General features: G+C 44.9%; 1 protein-coding gene across 1 annotated transcript in view; it reads left to right on the top strand.

The window, feature by feature from the left end:
- The window catches only part of LDLRAD4 (low density lipoprotein receptor class A domain containing 4), a 311,621-nt gene that overhangs the window by 186,788 nt on the left and 110,891 nt on the right, over positions 1-13,942 (top strand). The window contains 1 exon segment of the mRNA XM_027088398.1: positions 7,361-7,501. Coding sequence (XP_026944199.1) covers positions 7,361-7,501 — 141 coding nt within the window.

The raw sequence follows: 13,942 nt of genomic DNA, 5'->3' as shown, positions 1-13,942 counted from the left end.
TTGAGTGAAAGAATGAATGAAAGAGTGCCTTGAGGGGAAGAGTCCCGAGGCTCAGCAGTTTCAGTACCTGAGAATCTATGCCACCCTTTCACCCCTGTGGTTCCCCCTTGGGGTCCAACTTTGTGCAGTAAACACCTGTACATCCATCTAGGTGGGTCCTGCAGTGTGGTCCTCACGGCCGTGCACCTCAAACGTGTATGTCACTGGACAGCTTAGAACTCTTGTTGCTGCTCCGTGGAGCTGTATTGAGCGGGGTGTGCAGGGTTAGTCTTTACAGGTGTGCATTAAATGCTCAGGGCTGTGCGGTTACATCCTGTTCAGAGGCCTTTACTTAAAGCCTGTGGATGGAGCACTGGGCCTGCTCCTCAGCAGGGTGTCCAGGGCGCTCCATGACCGCACATCTGGCCCTCGGCCTTACTTCCACATTGTGGGCTGTGGCTCTATGGGACTGGCCCCCCCCACCCCCCAGAGCTCCCCCAGCAGGTCCTCAGGTGGGAACTGCCAGCTGGTGTGTGTGCTGTTACTGCTGCTCCGCCCGTGGGGGTGTCCCACATGTGCTTCGTGCTGCAATGTGACTGAGATAGTGGGGCTGGAGCTGTATGTCTGGATATCTGTTTGGATGACGTCGTGGGGAGTTAGGTACTTCATTATGGTGGATTTAGAGTTCTACAAATATTTGGTTTTCACAGAGATTTCCCTCTTTAAAATAGGCTTTTTATTTTCCTGATTATAAAATCATACATAAAACTCACAAGGAACTACAAATTACTAATGATCCCAGCACCCAGAGGTATCATTGTTTGTATTTTGCTCAGCGTCTTTTCAAAGTATTTTCCCATGTGCGTTGCATATATTGATACACCTTTTTGTTCTGCAGAGTATTTTAAGGTGTTTCTTACCTGCTTCCAGTACTGTTCTAAAAAGCTAATTGAGAACCCCTCTTCGCATTTTATATACAGAAAAGCGCAGAAAAGAATCCATTCATTCAATGCCTTTAAACATAGAAAAGAAATAGTGCTATTTGCCAATTCAAGTCCTAGAGGACTTTTACTGACTTTTAAAATACCTGATCGTTCTTTGATGAAAGTTGGGTAAGTTTTTCAAGCTGCTCTAAAGGATAATTTTAAGACTGGAAGTCTAAAGCCAAAGTACCTTGGACTTTTAAAGGCACATTTTTCACTCATGTTTGTTAGAGAATTTTAGACACATTAAAAATGTTTTCAGCACCATCTTTCCAGCACCATAGTGAGAGCAATAAGCCACATCATAAAATGGATTGAGTTAAAAAAAATTTTATTACTACCTTTGATGGGAGATTCTTGTCTGTTAATCTTACTATATGGGCAAATGTCCTTTTATCATGTCACAGTCATCTTTCTGGAGGATAACTACGGTTTCAATAGCACCACTTAAGATACGACTTTTATTAAGTGCTTGTTAATTTAATTCATTACATAGAATGTAAACCTTCAAATTAAATTCTCCTTTGTTTCAAATTTATGACCGGCAAAGTCAGCACCGTGTTTGAGTGAGGGGAGCACGTTGTTAGTGATGCGCTGTCTTCATGTGTGGCCTTCGGTGTTCCGCTCAGGTGTGATGCCAGGTGAGGCACCCACAGTGTATCAGACGTCTTTCCTCAGACGTGCATGGAGATCAGTGTTGATGTTATGCGAGATACTGAGTCTCTTACGGGTTACTCAAAATGTATTCCTTGTGTTGAAAAATGTTGCAGAAGAACATGCATTTATCATCCATCTGCCTTTCACATGCTGTCAAAAGCTGACATTTGAGATGAATAGCCCTAAAGATTAACTTTTCATTTCTGAAGAGTCTCGAAGCTTTATCTTCATAATTTGCTAAATAGCTACTTTCTGGACCCTGTCATTCTGGCTCCTTCAATAGAAACCAGTCTAATATTCCAGCCTCACAGGAGGTCACACAGGAAAGACCAATCTGAGGAGCACTTTTCCCTTTTTGGACAAAGTTGGTGTCGAGATTACCTCCGTGTTGTTGTACAGCGCCCTGTAATAAGAAGAGTGATCCTCTCAGGTCTGAGAAGCAGGAGAAAGTCTGTTTCCGACTGACTGCAGCGCCTCCTGCTGTGGGCCAGTGAGCGCTCGCCACCGGTCCTCTGGTCTCCACCGGTCCGCGGCAGCCCCTTTGCTTGGAGCTGGGTTTAGTGACTGGTCACTAGAGCTCTCTACGGTCACAGGTTTCCTCCATCCCCTGCATTTCTAGGTTCGTGGTTTTTGTCTTTTACTCACTGTTTTCATTTCTGTGCAGCTTTGCTTTTATGGTAGATAATCTTGTGCCTTGCAGGGGAGTAGGCAGTGTATGAATAAATCAATAAAAGTATTGTCATCGCGATAGTAGGAAACTTATATTGGTCGTGGTAAAATTATTTGTGCTAATTTTAGAACCTTATTAGTCCTTCACTTATAGGTCCCTAGCTGCTAAGTTTAGTCTCTGTTATCTACAATGTAAGTATATTAAGAAGGCCCCATTACTGAGAGCAAGTTCTAGATTTAACATCAGAAATGTTGGAGCCAGAATCATTCCCAGTTTTCTGGTGTGTGAGTGACGGACACGTGAGCTGAGTGAGCCCATGGTGCTGTATGAACTCTCACAGAAATAGCTGCCGTGGACCGCTTTGCCTGTTCACAAAAGAGGCTGATTCTATGGCTGTGATGCAGTGCTGCGTTACTTTGTGACTGAGGTCATATCTGTGAAAACTAAGGCTTTAAAAAGGGCATAGGAAAAATTGAGAACAACTTTTTTTGCCCTTTCCCCCAGCTTTATAGAGATGTGATTGACTCACAACATTGTGTAAGTTTAAGGTGGACAACGTGATTTGACACACGTGTATATTGCAAAATGAAGACCACAGTGGTTAGCTGACACCTGCATCATGTCACCTAATTACTATTTCTTTTTTTGTGGTGAGAACATTTAAGATTTATTCTTAGCAACTTTCAAGTACCTGTTTTTTGCCTTTTAACTAATAGAATGTTGACTCTACCAAGTGGATTAACTTTGGCTTCTGAGATGCAGATTTGTTCTCCTGCAAGTCAAGATTGAGTATCTACCCCTGTCCAAGTTTAGTTTTAGAATATTCAAATTGTTAAGCTACTGGTCCTTAAAAATTTTCTTTAATATAGTTTTTTTTTGTGTGTGTAAAAGTTTGGAATTTACAGACCACTCTAGGATATTCCATTTCTTTCCTGCTTTCAGGGCTCTTAAAATTGCTTGTTTTTTTCAAAGGTAATAAAATTCAAAGTAACAAAGGAAATTCTCTTAATCATTCTTTTCCTTTCTCCTTTTTCACATGGTATACTCCAAATGGTTAGTACTAGTTTGTACCTAATAGGAATGACATTTAGGACAAAAAGTGTTTTCCCCCAAATTCGGTAGAAATTGTGGGTGTTAAGTTCCATTACAGGAGGTTTGTTCCCTGACTTTGGGTGAGTCAGGAATTCTCTCATCTGTGACCTGAGAGGGCGGTCCACTGTGTCTCTAGGGCCTTCTCAGCGCTAGAATTTTATGAATCTGTGACAATTCAAAGTCACTGAAATTCATCAGAAGCTTAATGTAGGAGTGTAGAGAAGCTAAAGAATTCTCCAAATTTGGAGAAAATTCTGTATTACTAAAAGCAAATAAAGTGATCCTAAAATCTATTGCTGATTCTAGATTTTTAAAAATAAATCAAATAGAGAATTATGGCAGAAGGGAATGCCATTTTCTTTACCTAAAAAACCTTGACTTTAAAGAAGAGGAATTATTTAAATATTACAAATTTTAAAATTAAATATATAGCTCTTGCAGGAAAAGCTGGTTCCTGGTTGTTGATTCTATATTCTGTTCCAATATTATACATCTGAAATCACCATGAATTTGTAACCAAAGTGTTTCTGATGTTAACAGTCTTTGCTTTCCTTCAACTTCTTGCTTAGCAGGAATACTCAACAAGCTCCACAAAGAATGGACAAAATAAAAGAAAACATTTGGAAAAATTCTTCTGTCTTTTTTCTCTGACTTGTTTTATTTCATTGAGGATGACTCCTGGCTCTATAGTGTGTCAAAATGTAGTTTGCGGGTCATACTTGTAGTCCCAAAGTTTCTGAAATATCCCATTGACAGTACAAAGTTATAGCAACCAGGCCCTATATCCTGGAGTCGTCAAAATACCTGCCCATTTTAAGATATTAGGTGTTTTTTTTTTAAAGTAAATTAGCAAATACCAACTAAACATTCCAATACTAGCTACACAATACTATTAGCTAGAGTGAGGGCTTCATATGAATGAGTTCTCTGCTTCTTACGAGGCAGTGGCTTTTCTTGGCTGCCCATCAGAATCAGTCTAAGGATCCCTAGGAACCACCCACTATCCAGGCCACACTTCACGCCAGGGAGCACAGTGGTCCAGGCTGGTGTTGAAAGATCAGCCCAGGGATTCCATAGGCGGCCATGGTTAGAGCCTCTCATTTGGGGTTCTTAGTTTGTTTGAACTATCACAATAACCTAGTTACTAGGGACCACCCCTAATGTCTGAACACACTGGGCTTTGGGGTAGAAAGTGTGGTAGAGATGATCTTGCAGGGTGAGTCAGGACTGAGTTGGAAGCCTGCCTTGATCAATACAATTAGGTTACCTTGGACAGGCGTTTGACTCTGGTCTGCAGTTTCATTCCAGCTTTAGCATTAATCTTTAACACTTAATAACATTATAGCAGATTTCTAGATATATCAAGAAGCTGAAGTTGGTGCAAAATTTCAATTCAGTTGTTTTGATTCAAGTGGCCATGAGATGGAGAGATTTTTTAGTTTGATATTCAGCTAATGACTCACCACTGAGAAGATTTAGATATTATGAAATTGAAATTCAGTGGGTTGATGTTGGTATTTCCATTATCTAAGAACTAAAAGCTTTCTAAGCACATCAGTAGCACAGGCCTTTTTAATGCATTCTGAGTAATGTTAAGCCTACTTAAGATAAACTGTTTTGAGAACTTTGTTACATACATGTCATCCTCATTACAAATGAATTTTGCACATTCATGAAAACAGATTTGGAAACTGAGAGGCAGCAATTAGAGAGCCTAAGACCAGAGGTGGTGGATCTGGACACACGTCTGCATTTTCCCATTTATTCGCAGTTTAATTATGGGCAGGTCACTTAATCTGAGTCTTAATTTCCTCATCTGTAAAATGGGAATAATAGTATCTACCCTAATAATTTCACAGGGTTCTTATGAGGCTCAGATGAGGTCATATGTTTATTCAACAAACAGGTGACTCACCAAGGGCCCGTTCCTCGCTGGGCAGCGGTCTCACTGTGAGGGACACAAAGAAGGAAAATGGGTCCTCGGAAAGAGTGAGCACATGTGTTAGTTGCTGCTCACATTTACAAAAGTTCGTGTTGTAGTCCTTTGAAGAGGGCTTGCTCTTTCATCTCTGTGTTTCTGTGTCTCTGGGCCTGGCAGTGAACACAGAAGGAGCTAAGATACTGGTTGTATGAATAACTGAATCACATAATTCATTTCCTTGAAAATATTTTGTAACTCTAGACAGGGTCTCCTTTAAACAAGCTGAGATCAGAGTGAAGTGTGGATGTGGTTTCGTTTCTGCGCTCGTTTAAAGTTCCACACGAACTTGAACGTGGGAGTTTAACCTGGGATCCTTTCAAACCGCAGCGGTGCTTAACTTTTTACTTGGAGTTCGATTCAGTTTAGGTTAGTGTTCCCTTCTTTCCAATCACTGTTTCAACAACATCAGGAGTACTGTTTTTGGCTACTGTCCTTTTCATGTTGGGTAGTAATCCAAACTCCAATATTTCTTTTGGAAAGGAAGATAAATTCTTTCCTTGACATCCATTTTCTCCATTAAGTTAAAAAAAAAAAGAAAGTCACTTCATCAATGTAATTTCAAGCAGCTGGATTTGAGTCTGTGCCACTTATGGCAGCAGAGTTGGGCTTCAGCAGAGCTCCTGACATGTGGCCTGGTTCACAGTCAGCACATGGAATTTTCACCTGGACGTTGCAGCCAGTCACCAGCTGTGGATGTGCATTTGGGGGGTGTTTACGTGTGGGTCTGAACTAGGTTAGGGCTTTGGTTGTTGTCTCTTTCTAGACTCTGTTAGGAAGATGTGAACACAGAGAATTGTGATGGCATTTTCATACTGGGTTGCAGAAATACTGAGGATTTAACTTGTCTCTTTACTGCAGATAAGGGGTTCTCTTTGCAGCCCCTCTGTGTCGTTAGCATAGTGGGTGGAGGTGGGTGGAGGTCTTGTGTGCTGATGTCTAGCTTTTGTGCTGATGTCTAGCTTTTTATTATTTATTTGAATAATGGAATTTTAGAGTGGAAAGGACCTGCCACCCATGTTCTAGACAGACAAAACCAAGGAGAAATGAAGAGGCTGTGATGGTCAGTGTCAGTGGGGGTCCTGGTCTCTTTCTGTGGGGTTTTTTCTACTGGCTGCTCACTGAGTGGGATGTCCTGTGTGAATCCCACCAGCTTCTGTGGGTGCTCCTAGGGAAAAGCTCTCGGTCAGAATTAGGGTGATAGTCGATGTAAGATATACATAGATGTTTATGCACCCATGTGTATGTAATTTCCTTTATCCTTAATTGCTTAAATTTATAGTAATGTGTTAAGTTTGCAAATTTATTTTGTCTTATAAAAGTAAATTCTATTTTCAAATACTGATTTGCACAGGTTGCAGACATCCCATGCTCAGTGAAGCCTACAGGCATTGCGTTGGGCTCCATCCTGTTCTTTAAGTCACTTACGGGGCCCTTGGTACGGATGCTTCTCAGCAGAGGGCACATGTTGTGTTCCCATGTTTTATGTTATAAAGTCAGTGCTGCCCCTGCCTGGTAATAAACCTGGTTCTTCTTAGTCATGAGATGAACGAACACCAGTGAGGTTAAATGTTTTGCCCAGAGCCTCACAACATCCAGTGACAAGTTGGAAATAAAATGTATGAGCCTCCTTTTGTCCAGCCTGAGCTCCTGAGTCCTGCTGCCGCCCGGGCTGCTGCTGCACTAGCTCCCTCATCCTTGGTGGCGGGGAAAACCGCCAAGGATTTTTTCAAGCAAAGGAAGAGTCCCATAGTCATGATTTGCTGGGCACATCATGTTACTATTTTGTGGGTCAGAAGCGTGGGGTGAGTGAGGTATGGCAGGCCCCGAGTGCCCTGAGCTCTTAACGGAAAGAGTCCGTGTCTGCGTTCTGTTCCCTGGACTCTCCAGGTAGACTGAGTGCCCAGACCATCACGGCACACAGATAGGGAAGGAGAAGTAGCAGCTGAAGAGCATCAGGCTGGCATTGACAACTGCATGCTTTATATTGTGCTTTTTCAGAGTGCAAATTCACCTGCACCAGCGGGCAATGCTTGTATCTTGGTTCACTGGTCTGTAACCAACAGAACGACTGTGGGGACAACAGTGATGAAGAAAACTGTCTCCTGGTGACTGAACATCCACCTCCGGGCATCTTCAGCTGTAAGTCCCTCCCGCTCACCTTGGTATCATTCAGTTGGTTGTGTTTGGGGATGGTTAGGAGGCAGCGACCTGGGGAAGTGGGAAGGATGTTGTTTTTTGGTTAAGAGAAGAGGTTTGTGTTTTCACAAAGGTAATGTTTTCTTTTAGGATAGAAATATGGTGTGTCTGAGAGTCAGAAGTTTCTTCCACTTTGAGCGACCTGTGTTTTGGTAGAGGCTTTCTACTGCTTATCTTAGAAGCAGTGACTGATCCCAAGAAATAATATATTGACTTAGTATTCTTCCTACTGGTTTTGTAGAATTTTTTAGAGTAATTTTAAACAGTAATTTAAAAATAATTTTAAATAAGCAAAGAAAGGTACATAGAGGGTCCACAATTAAACTTGTAATTAAAATAAGAAAATAGAAAAAGTTTATATGGGACTTTTAAAAAAGGTTGCGATGATGTGTTTTTCTATTTGGTATTGGATGGAAAGCAACCTGAGTGAGATGTTTCCCTGTGTGAATTCCCAGACTGAGGCTGTGAGCATTTCTTGAACTGGAAGAAGGTGAAATCCGAGTACAAAGTTCATTCATTTTTGATCTCATGGCTTTTATGAAGCGGAAGGAGCAAGAAGGTGGTTTGGAAACACTGCCGAACTTCTCTTAGGGAAAACTTCTCGTAGGGAAGTGGCTTGTTGCCTCCTGTGTTTCCTGGGCTGAGGGAAGTGGGTTGCGGTCACGGATGTTTTACAGCACTGACCCTCGTCAGGGGTCTTCCCACTGAGATCATCTCAGGAAATATGTGACTTCTCTCCCCACTTTTACTGACATTATTGTGAGAAGTTATATTTGTTTTTATTTACAGATTCTAAAATTTTTGTTCTAGAGATCAGACTATGTAATACTGATCCTATAATGTGAAATGGGAGGGGATTTTAAAAGAGAAGCAGTTTTCTCTATTCCCACTGTGTTTTTATGTTGGGGGAAAGCTGTGAGTTTTAAGCCTGCTACTTATTCCTGCTAAATCGGGAGTCTAATTGTGCTGTCGTTTCTGTTGTGTCAGTTTGCATTTTCTTATATTGAGCCTTCTTATAGAGTCCCATCTTGATACTTTGAGAAGACAGTTTAAGGTGAGCTGTGTGCTTCCTTGGTGTTTAGTCCATATGCTTCCTCTGGCGATGTTTTCTGCAGTAGCCTTTGTGGTCGTCAACACTGTAATTTGCTCAGTATGCCTGCCTAGACCCAGGGGAGGAAGGGACCCCTCAGTGGCCCCGTACGGCAGCTCTGAGCCTCATCTGCATGGAGGGTGTGAGGATTAAGTGGGATGGTCCACAGGAAGCACTTAGAGTCTGGTTGGTACCGAGCACTTGATACAGGCCAGTCAGCCTCAGGCCGGGGTCTTAGAAGGAGAAGAGCAGAGTGGAGGCAACATCTCACTTGTGTTCTCTAGACTTGAGTAACGTACACACTTACACAGCAAATGGTGGGTAGGACATGAGGACCCTGCGTGGAGTCTCGCCTGGTCGGAGCTCCTGTGAAAAGCAGGCAGGACGCACCTCTGGCCTCTGCCCAGGGGCACTTCCCGGAGGTGTTTCCCCTTCACGTAGGTCGTGCCACTGCTGCAGTCCTGCGGTGTCCCTTCCTCCCAGCCTCTTCCCCTTTCTCATCAGTATTTCCTGGTTTATAAAGCGGATTTCCAGATCTCTTTTCCATTCATTTTTTAAAATGTGAACACTTTAATTTTGCTTAGAAGCCAGGTGAAGCCGTTACATCTGTAAATGGCTCAGCGTTGCCCAGGGAGCTCTGAGAGTCTGTATAGTTGATTTACAATGTTGTGTTAATTTCTGCTGTACAGTAAAGTGATTCAGTTGTACATATATATATTCTTTTCCATTATGGTTTCTCGTTTCTCACAGGATATTGAATATAGTTCCCTGTGCTGTACAGTAGGACCTTGTTGTTTATTTTTTTTATATATAGTAGTTTGTATCCTAATAGAGTAATCTTAAGATCCTGTTGGCAAACTATTGGTCCCTAGTGTTCAGATGTAACTAGGCTTGTGCCCTTGTAGCCAAAATGGGAGGCTGTTTACAATATGCTGTCTTTTAAGAAGATTGGAAAGTCAGGAGACACAATGACAAAGGGCAGGATGAGGGCTGTGGCTTCAGGTTAACCTGGGTTCTAGTTCTAGCTTAAGGAAGCACCTGAACCCCTTTAAGGCTTAGTTTCTCTGTCTGCAAAATGAGAATAATTTCTGCCATATAAGGTTGCTATGAGGATTTACATGAAATAACACACATGAAGAGTGCGGTCTGCATCATCGTCTCATTGCTGTCTTCGTCCCTGCTTGCCGTTTGGGACGTCTTGGGGAGGGGACCTCCGTGACTGCTGCCGTCTGTCTGCACGGCAGAGCCTCCTTCAGGTGGAGCATGGGTTCCAGGCATCCACAGGCGAGTTCATCCTCAGAGGTTCTGGGCATTTCCCACTTCCTCTGCCCCTGCAGAAGGCCTGCTGGGGAGCCACCAGCTGAAGGGGGTTTGCTGGGCCTGGCCCACAGTCCTCGCTCCCCTGCTGGCTCAGGGGCCTCTCATCACATATGGGTTTGCTGTGGCTGCTCTGTCCTCTGTGCTGCTGGAGGGTGATTGGGTACCGAATGACTGTACTCTCCTTCCCTTGGTCTGCCAGGCAAGAGCACAGAGCAAAGGCTGTTCTACTCCTCCTCAGCTGCCCGGCAGGGCTTGGATGCTCTCCACTTGGGAGGGGGTCTGCAGGGCCCACCAGCCTGTGGCTGCAGCAGGCGTACCTCTGTTGGGGGCGCCACTTCCTCCCTGCCTTGGGAACTTGGAATATTACAGGACTTCTTGTCTACAGACTGATGCATTCTAAGAAAACAAAGAGTGCTTTCTCCTTATTCCTGTCTAAAAACAAGAGTCATTTACTTGATCTGCTTTGTACCCAAGTAAGGGAAACACTCAGTGTTCTACTCTTTGATCGCACTTAGGTTCAAGCAGGGTGGAATCAGTTTTCTGCCTGTGTTGTTGGCTGTGGGCATGCGCCCTGGCTCAGGTGTCTTGGTCCTCTCTCTCATTTCATATTTGCTAAAATTTAGAATGAATTAAGGTTAGAAAGAAAATGTCACTGTCATTTGTGAAGGCAGCAGTGCTAATGATAATAGAAGCCCTTATAGTAGCTGTAAGAAACTTTTCCTTCCTGAGTGGTCTCACTGCTTCTCCGCCTTGCTGATCCGTGGCCTGAGGTGAGGCCCTGGTTCAGTGGGCCCCGAGGCCCTGCACAGATGTGGGGACGGGGCTGTGCCGAGTGTTTCACGGGGAAGGCGTCTTGCTGGTTCATCTTTTTACAGAAGAGGGGAATGCTGTGGCCAGCTTTTCCCATGTCTTTTCTGTTCCTCCATCAAAACATTGTACTTCTGAGGGACTTCCCTGGTGTCACGTACAGTGTACAGAGACATCCGCACAGCGAGTCACTGAACATCAATGCAGGAGGCATGGGTTCGAGCCCTGGTCCGGGAAGATCCCCCATGCCGCGGAGCAACTAAGCCCGTGCGCCACAACTGCTGAGCCTGTGCTCTAGAGCCCGCGAGCCACAACTACTGAAGCCCACGCACCCAGAGCCCATGCTGTGCAACAAGAGAAGCCACCTCAATGAGAAGCAGTGTCTTTTGGGGAACTGAAAGACACTCGTACAAAGACGACTCAACATGAACACAGGCTGCCAAGCCGAGTGGTCCCAGCAATTCGTGGTCCAGGAGTCCACAGAGGACCGTTCTGCCGGGACGTGGTCACGGTGGCTTCGCAGAGGAGGTGTGCTGGGTGTCAGGGCCAAGGACGGTGGAGTGTGGGTGAGCGAGGCCTTGGCGGGTGGCTGGAGGCAGAGAGTGAGCCAGTCACGCCACACCTCCTGCCCTTGTCACTGAAGGGACGGACCTCGGGTCCCCAGCTGCACAGCCTGCCTGTCGCCTGTGATGCTGGCCCTCCTCACTGGGCTTTGGCTCCGCAAATCCACTACTCTTTGAAGCCCCTGTGCCACATCTTGGTGGCGGGAGCAGTTTCTCTGACTTCTGAGAAGCAGGCATTGAGCAGCCTTGAAGGAACCATGTGCTTTGAAGGCATTGGCAAGAGCAGGCCTTCCTCAGTCACTGCTCAGGAGTCATGCCCTGGAGCTGGTGAGCACAGAGGGGTCCCTGCGACAGCTTCACCTCCAGTGAATGAGGGGGTCCGACATGGGGCGGGCGGTGGGAGGAGAGGGTGGCACTCTCACCGTTACTGGTGGCTCTTTGCTTCTTTCTTCATTGGTGGCCTAGTAAACCTAATCTCAAAGTCAGATGAGCAGATGCTAATAAAGTTCCCCGATTCAGCCAGGATTTTAACTTCAGGACTTTTCAGAAGGAAACTGTTTTTTTGCCCAGGGCTGTTTAGGGTAATAACTACCAAATAAGATAAACTCAGCACATTAAAATCTGAGCTGAGTGTCTTTCTTCCCAAACCAGCTCTCCAGCTCTTCCCACCTTCGTCAGTTTTTTCCAAAGGGACTGGCACTCTCCTTGTCACCGAGCTGTGCTCCCCTGTGCCCCATGTCTGGCTGTCTCCCAGGACTTTATTCCTTCACCCACTCACTCAGCTTTGTCAAGATAGAGTCGACACACAGCACTGTGAGTTCAAGGTGTCAGCGTGACATCTTGAGTCGCGTGCAGTGTACAGAGACATCCACACAGTGAGTCACTGAACATCAGCACTGTGTATTTGGGACCATGTTCGTAACCATGTAGAAACCTATTCACAACCAGGCTTCACAGAGACCGGACCTTTATTTTTTCTGTTTATTTCATTAACGATAATTCTCTAATAACATTCATATTCCTCCAGCTGTCTTATAAATTGTTTTGTTATGTTTACAGTTTGTTTGAAGCAGGATCCAAAGGGGCCCTAAGCGTTGTTCCAGGATGCTGTGCTGTCCCCTGAGGAGTGTTTCCTATCTGGGCCACGCGCGCGTGTACACACACACACACACACACACCCCAGCCACCGCCTTGATCTGGGTGGAAGGTCTGGACTGTCTAGTGGCAGTGTCTCACGCTCCAGATTGTGCCCCGCTTCCCCGGGACGTGTGCTCACCACCTCTCAGGCTTCCTGTCTGTCAATGGTCGGGTCTCCAAGTTTGGGGAGGCTCAGGTGTGAATGAAGGCACTCTGAGGTCCTGCTGTCCACTTCGGGGGGCTCGTTCTGTTATGTGATTATCGTCAGTCATTGGGGGGTTGCAAAGCAGTCATGACCTAATTCTGCCCTTTTTTCTCCATTTACTAGTGGGGATACTTCTATAAAGAGAAACTCCCATTTGCTATGTGATTACCAGGAAGTAGATCTCATATTGCATCAGTTTTCTTAATAACGAGAAGGTTCCCTCTAGCGCTTCAGAGGTGATCAGTGTCATTCTGAACGGATGAATTAAAATGTCTAGTTGTGTACATGGAACCTTTTTAGGAACAACCTCTGCTGCACTTGGGTGTGACCAGCTCCCAGGTTTTGTCACCGAGTCCGAGCTCGCTCTGCTCACCACATGACAGGCCAGTAAATTGGGAGACGAGGTGTTGAGGCAAGGAATACGACTTTATTCGGACAGCCGGCAGACAGAGATGACAGACTAGTGTGTCCGAAAACCCATCTTATTGGGGTTTGGATGCCTGTTTCTTTCATAGAACAGAGAGGGGGAGGAGATGAGGAAGTAAAGTAAAAAGGCCGTAAGTTTTGCAAATATCTCCTGGAATGGCCAGCCTTGGGGAGGGGATGTGTTAATTTCTTCTTCCTTGCAGCCATCCACAGGTGGACAGGGTCCGAATGCTTCGCTGAATAAAGGCACTTTGGTTTAACATTCAGGCAGAGGGACAGGGTTCCCTGAGGCAGGCCACTGTGTATAGACAGTATCCTTTTTTTTTTTTTAACATCTTTATTGGAGTATAATTGCTTTACAATGATGTGTTAGTTTCTGCTTTATAACAAAGTGAATCAGCTATACATATATCCCCCCATATCTCTTCCCTCTTGCATCTCCCTCCCTCCCACCCTCCCTATCCCACCCCTCTAGGTGGTCACAAAGCACCGAGCTGATCTCCCTGTGCTATGCAGCTGCTTCCCACTAGCTATCTATTTTACGTTTGGTAGTATATATATGTCCATGCCACTCTCTCACTTTGTCCCAGCTTACCCTTCCCACTCCCTACGTCCTCAAGTCCATTCTCTAGTAGGTCTGCTAGACAGTATCCTTTTAGTGAACAAAAGCAGCGGGCAGCAAAGGTTAAAGTAAAAGAAACAGATCCAAGATGGAGTCAGGATTGGCTCCTCCCTGTTACAATTTTATCTAGGATTCTGTGATTCTCAGTGGCCTGTTTAACTTCAAGGAAGTGAGACTCCAGGAGTGCAGAGTCCTGTTCCCCAGCACTAGGGGT

Source organism: Aethalodelphis obliquidens, unplaced genomic scaffold (genome assembly GCF_003676395.1).
Source record: "Aethalodelphis obliquidens isolate GAN/ISIS:26980383/991018 unplaced genomic scaffold, ASM367639v1 scaffold63, whole genome shotgun sequence".
Taxonomy (NCBI): Eukaryota; Metazoa; Chordata; class Mammalia; order Artiodactyla; family Delphinidae; genus Aethalodelphis; species Aethalodelphis obliquidens.
The sequence above is the reverse complement of the archived record's forward strand: the minus strand, read 5'-3'. Positions and strand labels throughout refer to the sequence as shown.